Below are 9,197 nucleotides of genomic sequence, written 5' to 3'. Positions count from 1 at the left end.
TAAACTATAGCACTTTAAACTACAGCACTTTAAACTATAGCACTTTAAACTACAGCACTTTAAACTACAGCACTTTAAACTACAGCACTGTAAACTACAGCACTTTAAACTACAGCACTTTAAACTACAGCACTGTAAACTACAGCACTTTAAACTACAGCACTGTAAACTACAGCACTGTAAACTACAGCACTGTAAACTACAGCACTGTAAACTACAGCACTTTAAACTACATCACTTTAAACTACAGCACTGTAAACTACAGCACTTTAAACTACAGCACTTTAAACTACAGCACTGTAAACTACAGCACTTTAAACTACAGCACTGTAAACTACAGCGGTAAAAGAGGCCAGAGGTTCAAATAGAGCGGCACGGTTAATCTGACGATGCAAGACCCCGGAACCAGAGGGGGTCAAAGGTTATAAAAGTCTGTTTTGAATGAAATAATAAATATGCAAAACGGTGACAAACTGTGATTGAGGCAAATATGTGTCTGTGAAACGGGTGTATTTTTCAAGACCTTGCCGACATTTATATATCTTTCTATGTCCTCTTCTGGACATCCATCGCCGGCTCCATCTCTTCAGTCTCCTGCTGAACACAGAACACAGAACAACACACCTGTTACTGCGGCGTACTCTGTGTGACCCAGTTAGTGTACCGTGATGTAGGAGAGAGGAAGTGTGTGTGTGGGGGGGTTGTGTGTCTATAGTCAGACCTCTCTCCACAGTACATTATCACTGTGTGTGTGTGTGTGTGTGTGTGTGTGTGTGTGTGTGTGTGTGTGTGTGTGTGTGTGTGTGTGTGTGTGTGTGTGTGTGTGTGTGTGTGTGTGTGTGTGTGTGTGTGTGTGTGTGTGTGAGTGTGTGTGTGTTCCTATTGCTAGGTTTTAGTGAGTTTTTCCGTACCTTCGCGTGGGGTATGTCTGGGAGTGTTGCATTTATTTAAAAAATTTTGGACTTTATGGTGTTTTTGTTTTGTTCTTGATTTATGGGGACATTAACGTGTGTTGTCAGGACTTAAAGAAGACATGTCCGGCCCATGGGGACATTAACGTGTGATGTCGGGCCTTAAAGAAGACGTGTCCGGCCCATGGGGACATTAACGTGTGTTGTCGGGCCTTAAAGAAGACGTGTCCGGCCCATGGGGACATTAACGTGTGTTGTCGGGCCTTAAAGAAGACGTGTCCGGCCCATGGGGACATTAACGTGTGTTGTCGGGCCTTAAAGAAGACGTGTCCGGCCCATGGGGACATTAACGTGTGTTGTCAGGACTTAAAGAAGACGTGTCCGGCCCATGGGGACATTAACATGTGTTGTCGGGCCTTAAAGAAGACGTGTCCGGCCCATGGGGACATTAACGTGTGTTGTCGGGCCTTAAAGAAGACGTGTCCGGCCCATGGGGACATTAACGTGTGTTGTCGGGTCTTAAAGAAGACGTGTCCGGCCCATGGGGACATTAACGTGTGTTGTCGGGTCTTAAAGAAGACGTGTCCGGCCCATGGGGACATTAATGTGTGTTGTCAGGCCTTAAAGAAGACGTGTCCGGCCCATGGGGACATTAATGTGTGTTGTCAGGCCTTAAAGAAGACGTGTCCGGCCCATGGGGACATTAACGTGTGTTGTCGGGCCTTAAAGAAGACGTGTCCGGCCCCATGGGGACATTAACGTGTGTTGTCAGGCCTTAAAGAAGACGTGTCCGGCCCCATGGGGACATTAACGTGTGTTGTCGGGCCTTAAAGAAGACGTGTCCGGCCCATGGGGACATTAACGTGTGTTGTCGGGCCTTAAAGAAGACGTGTCCGGCCCATGGGGACATTAACGTGTGTTGTCGGGCCTTAAAGAAGATGTGTCCGGCCCATGGGGACATTAACGTTTGTTGTCGGGCCTTAAAGAAGACGTGTCCGGCCCATGGGGACATTAACGTGTGTTGTCGGGCCTTAAAGAAGACGTGTCCGGCCCATGAGGACATTAATGTGTGTTGTCGGGCCTTAAAGAAGACGTGTCCGGCCCATGGGGACATTAACGTGTGTTGTCGGGTCTTAAAGAAGACGTGTCCGGCCCATGGGGACATTAACGTGTGTTGTCGGGTCTTAAAGAAGACGTGTCCGGCCCATGGGGACATTAACGTGTGTTGTCGGGCCTTAAAGAAGACGTGTCCGGCCCATGGGGACATTAACGTGTGTTGTCGGGCCTTAAAGAAGACGTGTCCGGCCCATGGGGACATTAACGTGTGTTGTCGGGCCTTAAAGAAGACGTGTCCGGCCCATGGGGACATTAACGTGTGTTGTCGGGCCTTAAAGAAGATGTGTCCGGCCCATGGGGACATTAACGTGTGTTGTCGGGCCTTAAAGAAGACGTGTCCGGCCCATGGGGACATTAACGTGTGTTGTCGGGCCTTAAAGAAGACGTGTCCGGCCCATGGGGACATTAACGTGTGTTGTCGGGCCTTAAAGAAGACGTGTCCGGCCCATGGGGACATTAACGTGTGTTGTCGGGCCTTAAAGAAGACATGTCCGGCCCATGGGGACATTAACGTGTGTTGTCGGGCCTTAAAGAAGACGTGTCCGGCCCATGGGGACATTAACGTGTGTCGTCGGGTCTTAAAGAAGACGTGTCCGGCCCCATGGGGACATTGACGTGTGTTGTCGGGTCTTAAAGAAGACGTGTCCGGCCCATGGGGACATTAACGTGTGTTGTCGGGCCTTAAAGAAGACGTGTCCGGCCCATGGGGACATTAACGTGTGTTGTCAGGCCTTAAAGAAGACGTGTCCGTCCCATGGGGACATTAACATGTGTTGTCGGGCCTTAAAGAAGACGTGTCCGGCCCATGGGGACATTAACGTGTGTTGTCGGGCCTTAAAGAAGACGTGTCCGTCCCATGGGGACATTAACGTGTGTTGTCGGGCCTTAAATAAGACGTGTCCGGCCCATGGGGACATTAACGTGTGCTGTCGGGCCTTAAAGAAGACGTGTCCGGCTCATGGGGACATTAACGTGTGTTCTCGGGCCTTAAAGAAGACGTGTCCGGCCCATGGGGACATTAACGTGCGTTGTCGGGCCTTAAAGAAGATGTGTCCGGCCCATGGGGACATTAACGTGTGTTGTCGGGCCTTAAAGAAGACGTGTCCGGCCCCATGGGGACATTAATGTGTGTTGTCGGGCCTTAAAGAAGACGTGTCCGGCCCATGGGGACATTAATGTGTGTTGTCGGGCCTTAAAGAAGACGTGTCCGGCCCATGGGGACATTAACATGTGTTGTCGGACCTTAAAGAAGACGTGTCCGGCCCATGGGGACATTAACGTGTGTCGTCGGGCCTTAAAGAAGACGTGTCCGGCCCATGGGGACATTAACGTGTGTTGTCGGGCCTTAAAGAAGACGTGTCCGGCCCATGGGGACATTAACGTGTGTTGTCGGGGCCTTAAAGAAGACGTGTCCGGCCCCATGGGGACATTAACGTGTGTTGTCGGGCCTTAAAGAAGACGTGTCCGGCCCATGGGGACATTAGCGTGCTGTTGTCGGGCCTTAAAGAAAACGTGTCCGGCCCATGGGGACATTAACGTGTGTTGTCGGGCCTTAAAGAAGACGTGTCCGGCCCATGGGGACATTAACGTGTGTTGTCGGGCCTTAAAGAAGACGTGTCCGGCCCATGGGGACATTAACGTGTGTTGTCGGGCCTTAAAGAAGACGTGTCCGGCCCCATGGGGACATTAACGTGTGTTGTCGGGCCTTAAAGAAGACGTCTCCGGCCCCGTGGGGACATTAACGTGTGTTGTCAGGACTTAAAGAAGACGTGTCCGGCCCATGGGGACATTAACGTGTGTTGTCGGGCCTTAAAGAAGACGTGTCCGGCCCATGGGGACATTAACGTGTGTTGTCTGGCCTTAAAGAAGACGTGTCCGGCCCATGGGGACATTAACGTGTGTTGTCGACCTTAAAGAAGACGTTGTCCGGCCCATGGGACATTAACGTGTGTTGTCGGGTCTTAAAGAAGACGTGTCCGGCCCATGGGGACATTAACGTGTGTTGTCGGGCCTTAAAGAAGACGTGTCCGGCCCATGGGGACATTAACGTGTGTTGTCGGGCCTTAAAGAAGACGTGTCCGGCCCCGTGGGGACATTAACGTGTGTTGTCGGGCCTTAAAGAAGACGTGTCCGGCCCCATGGGGACATTAACGTGTGTTGTCAGGCCTTAAAGAAGACGTGTCCGACCCCATGGGGACATTAACGTGTGTTGTCGGGCCTTAAAGAAGACGTGTCCGGCCCATGGGGACATTAACGTGTGTTGTCGGGCCTTAAAGAAGACGTGTCCGGCCCCATGGGGACATTAACGTGTGTTGTCGGGCCTTAAAGAAGATGTGTCCGGCCCATGGGGACATTAACGTTTGTTGTCGGGCCTTAAAGAAGACGTGTCCGGCCCATGGGGACATTAAAGTGTGTTGTCGGGCCTTAAAGAAGACGTGTCCGGCCCATGAGGACATTAATGTGTGTTGTCGGGCCTTAAAGAAGACGTGTCCGGCCCATGGGGACATTAACGTGTGTTGTCGGGTCTTAAAGAAGACGTGTCCGGCCCATGGGGACATTAACGTGTGTTGTCGGGCCTTAAAGAAGACGTGTCCGGCCCCATGGGGACATTAACATGTGTTGTCAGGACTTAAAGAAGACGTGTCCGGCCCATGGGGACATTAACGTGTGTTGTCGGGCCTTAAAGAAGACGTGTCCGGCCCATGGGGACATTAACGTGTGTTGTTGGGTCTTAAAGAAGTCATGTCCGGCCCATGGGGACATTAACGTGTGTTGTCGGGCCTTAAAGAAGACGTGTCCGGCCCATGGGGACATTAACGTGTGTTGTCGGGCCTTAAAGAAGACGTGTCCGGCCCATGGGGACATTAACGTGTGTTGTCGGGCCTTAAAGAAGACGTCTCCGGCCCATGTGGACATTAACGTGTGTTGTCGGGCCTTAAAGAAGACGTGTCCGGCCCCGTGGGGACATTAACGTGTGTTGTCGGGTCTTAAAGAAGACGTGTCCGGCCCCATGGGGACATTAACGTGTGTTGTCGGGCCTTAAAGAAGACGTGTCCGGCCCATGGGGACATTAACGTGTGTTGTCGGGCCTTAAAGAAGACGTGTCCGGCCCATGGGGACATTAACGTGCGTTGTCGGGCCTTAAAGAAGACGTGTCGGGCCCATGGGGACATTAACGTGTGTTGTCTGGCCTTAAAGAAGACGTGTCCGGCCCATGCGGACATTAACGTGTGTTGTCGGGCCTTAAAGAAGACGTGTCCGGCCCCATGGGGACATTAACGTGTGTTGTCGGGCCTTAAAGAAGACGTGTCCGGCCCCATGGGGACATTAACGTGTGTTGTCGGGCCTTAAAGAAGACGTGTCCGGCCCATGGGGACATTAACGTGTGTTGTCGGGCCTTAAAGAAGACGTGTCCGGCCCATGGGGACATTAACGTGTGTCGTCGGGTCTTAAAGAAGACGTGTCCGGCCCCATGGGGACATTGACGTGTGTCGTCGGGCCTTAAAAAAGACGTGTCCGGCCCCATGGGGACATTAACGCGTGTTGTCGGGACTTAAAGAAGACGTGTCCGGCCCATGGGGACATTAACGTGTGTTGTCAGGCCTTAAAGAAGACGTGTCCGTCCCATGGGGACATTAACATGTGTTGTCGGGCCTTAAAGAAGACGTGTCCGGCCCATGGGGACATTAACGTGTGTTGTCGGGCCTTAAAGAAGACGTGTCCGTCCCATGGGGACATTAACGTGTGTTGTCGGGCCTTAAATAAGACGTGTCCGGCCCATGGGGACATTAACGTGTGCTGTCGGGCCTTAAAGAAGACGTGTCCGGCTCATGGGGACATTAACGTGTGTTCTCGGGCCTTAAAGAAGACGTGTCCGGCCCATGGGGACATTAACGTGCGTTGTCGGGCCTTAAAGAAGATGTGTCCGGCCCATGGGGACATTAACGTGTGTTGTCGGGCCTTAAAGAAGACGTGTCCGGCCCCATGGGGACATTAATGTGTGTTGTCGGGCCTTAAAGAAGACGTGTCCGGCCCATGGGGACATTAATGTGTGTTGTCGGGCCTTAAAGAAGACGTGTCCGGCCCATGGGGACATTAACATGTGTTGTCGGACCTTAAAGAAGACGTGTCCGGCCCATGGGGACATTAACGTGTGTTGTCGGGCCTTAAAGAAGACGTGTCCGGCCCATGGGGACATTAACGTGTGTTGTCGGACCTTAAAGAAGATGTGTCCGGCCCATGGGGACATTAACGTGTGTTGTCGGGCCTTAAAGAAGACGTGCCCGGCCCCATGGGGACATTAACGTGTGTTGTCGGGCCTTAAAGAAGACGTGTCCGGCCCATGGGGACATTAGCGTGCTGTTGTCGGGCCTTAAAGAAGACGTGTCCGGCCCATGGGGACATTAACGTGTGTTGTCGGGCCTTAAAGAAGACGTGTCCGGCCCATGGGGACATTAACGTGTGTTGTTGGGCCTTAAAGAAGACGTGTCCGGCCCATGGGGACATTAACGTGTGTTGTCGGGCCTTAAAGAAGACGTGTCCGGCCCCATGGGGACATTAACGTGTGTTGTCTGGCCTTAAAGAAGACGTCTCCGGCCCCGTGGGGACATTAACGTGTGTTGTCAGGACTTAAAGAAGACGTGTCCGGCCCATGGGGACATTAACGTGTGTTGTCGGGCCTTAAAGAAGACGTGTCCGGCCCATGGGGACATTAACGTGTGTTGTCTGGCCTTAAAGAAGACGTGTCCGGCCCATGGGGACATTAACGTGTGTTGTCGGACTTAAAGAAGACGTGTCTGGCCCCATGGGGACATTAACGTGTGTTGTCGGGGCCTTAAAGAAGATGTGTCCGGCCCATGGGGACATTAACGTGTGTTGTCGGACCTTAAAGAAGACGTGTCCGGCCCATGGGGACATTAACGTGTGTTGTCGGGGCCTTAAAGAAGATGTGTCCGGCCCATGGGGACATTAACGTGTGTTGTCGGGCCTTAGAGAAGACGTGTCCGGCCCCATGGGGACATTAACGTGTGTTGTCGGGCCTTAAAGAAGACGTGTCCGGCCCATGGGGACATTAACGTGTGTTGTCGGACCTTAAAGAAGACGTGTCCGGCCCATGGGGACATTAACGTGTGTTGTCGGACCTTAAAGAAGACGTGTCCGGCCCATGGGGACATTAACGTGTGTTGTCGGACCTTAAAGAAGACGTGTCCGGCCCATGGGGACATTAACGTGTGTTGTCGGGCCTTAAAGAAGACGTGTCCGGCCCATGGGGACATTAACGTGTGTTGTCGGGCCTTAAAGAAGACGTGTCCGGCCCCATGGGGACATTAACGTGTGTTGTCGGGTCTTAAAGAAGACGTGTCCGGCCCATGGGGACATTAACGTGTGTTGTCGGGCCTTAAAGAAGACGTGTCCGGCCCCATGGGGACATTAACGTGTGTTGTCGGGCCTTAAAGAAGACGTGTCCGGCCCATGGGGACATTAACGTCTGTTGTCAGGACTTAAAGAAGACGTGTCCGGCTCATAGGGAACATTAACGTGTGTTGTCAGGCCTTAAAGAAGACGTGTCCGGCCCATGGGGACATTAACGTGGGTTGTCAGGACTTAAAGAAGACGTGTCCGGCCCATGGGGACATTAACGTGTGTTGTCGGGCCTTAAAGAAGACGTTTCCGGCCCATGGGGACATTAACGTGTGTTGTCGGGCCTTAAAGAAGACGTGTCCGGCCCATGGGGACATTAACGTGTGTCGTCGGGCCTTAAAGAAGACGTGTCCGGCCCCATGGGGACATTAACGTGTGTTGTCGGGCCTTAAAGAAGACGTGTCCGGCCCATGGGGACATTAACGTGTGTTGTCGGGCCTTAAAGAAGACGTTTCCGGCCCATGGGGGACATTAACGTGTGTTGTCGGGCCTTAAAGAAGACGTGTCCGGCCCATGGGGACATTAACGTGTGTTGTCGGGCCTTAAAGAAGACGTGTCCGGCCCATGGGGACATTAACGTGTGTTGTCGGGCCTTAAAGAAGACGTGTCCGGCCCATGGGGACATTAACGTGTGTTGTCGGGCCTTAAAGAAGACATATCCGGCCCATGGGGACATTAACGTGTGTTGTCGGGCCTTAAAGAAGACGTTTCCGGCCCGTGGGGACATTAACGTGTGATGTCGGGCCTTAAAGAAGACATGTCCGGCCCATGGGGACATTAACGTGTGATGTCGGGCCTTACAAATACATTTGATTTGATTTGTGTGTGTGTGTGTGTGTGTGTACCTGCAGGCTCCGCCCCCAGCGCAGGCTCCGCCCTCAGTGCAGGCTCCACCCCCAGCAGGCAGCTTTCCTCACACAGCTCCTGGTGCAGGAAGCGGTTGCTGTTCCCCTCACAGCCGCTGTAGATGAAGGGTCTGCAGGCGCCGTACAGGGTGTTGAAGTACCAGCGCAGGGTGTAGCGGCCACAGCCCCCCTCCTCCATGGGGAGAGAGCAGGCGTCTGCTGGAGCTGTGGTGGGGGGAGAGAGAGAGAGAGAGAGAGAGAGAGAGAGAGAGAGAGAGAGAGAGAGAGAGGGAGGGAGGGAGGGAGGGAGGGAGGGAGGGAGAGAGAGAGAGAGAGAGAGAGAGAGAGAGAGAGAGAGAGAGGGGGGGAAGAGAGAGAGAGACACACAGAGACACACACAGAGAGACACACACAGAGACACACACAGAGAGACACACAGAGACACACAGATAGAGACACACACAGAGAGAGACACACAGAGAGACACACAGAGACACAGAGAGAGAAGAGAGAGAGAGAGAGAGAGAGAGAAGAGAGAGAGAGAGAGAGAGAGAGAGAGAGAGAGAGAGAGAGAGAGAGAGAGAGAGAGAGAGAGAGAGAGAGAGAGAGAGAGAGAGAGAGAGAGAGAGAGAGAGAGAGAGAGAGAGAGAGAGAGAGAGAGAGAGAGAGAGAGAGAGAGAGAGAACACATCACCAATCAGAATAAATCAGAATAAATCAAATTACTACACAGCTAAAACAAAACTACATCACCTATTGGAAAACACAAACAAAAGCACAGAGCAAAATGCAGTGCTATCTGGCTCTAAATCGACAGTACACCATAGCAGACTATTTGAGCATGGTGACTGATCAACAACTAAAAAGAACCTTGACAAAATACAGACTGAGTGAGCACAGCCTCG

At 52.4% G+C, this 9,197-nt stretch overlaps 1 protein-coding gene across 1 annotated transcript in view; it reads right to left on the bottom strand.

Annotated features, from left to right (window-relative positions):
* Positions 1-228: 228 nt before the first annotated feature.
* The window catches only part of LOC311229384 (uncharacterized protein), a gene marked incomplete at its 5' end in the record, with an annotated part of 210,927 nt that continues 201,958 nt past the window's right edge, over positions 229-9,197 (bottom strand). Inside the window, 2 exons of the mRNA XM_084315472.1 lie at positions 229-597; positions 8,294-8,518. Coding sequence (XP_084171598.1) covers positions 587-597; positions 8,294-8,518 — 236 coding nt within the window. The 3' untranslated portion in view covers positions 229-586. The remainder of the gene's footprint in view (positions 598-8,293; positions 8,519-9,197) is intronic.

Source organism: Notolepis coatsorum (genome assembly GCF_963971535.1).
Source record: "Notolepis coatsorum genome assembly, chromosome: 6".
NCBI lineage: Eukaryota > Metazoa > Chordata > Actinopteri > Aulopiformes > Paralepididae > Notolepis > Notolepis coatsorum.
This window is presented reverse-complemented; position numbering and strand designations above follow the sequence as displayed.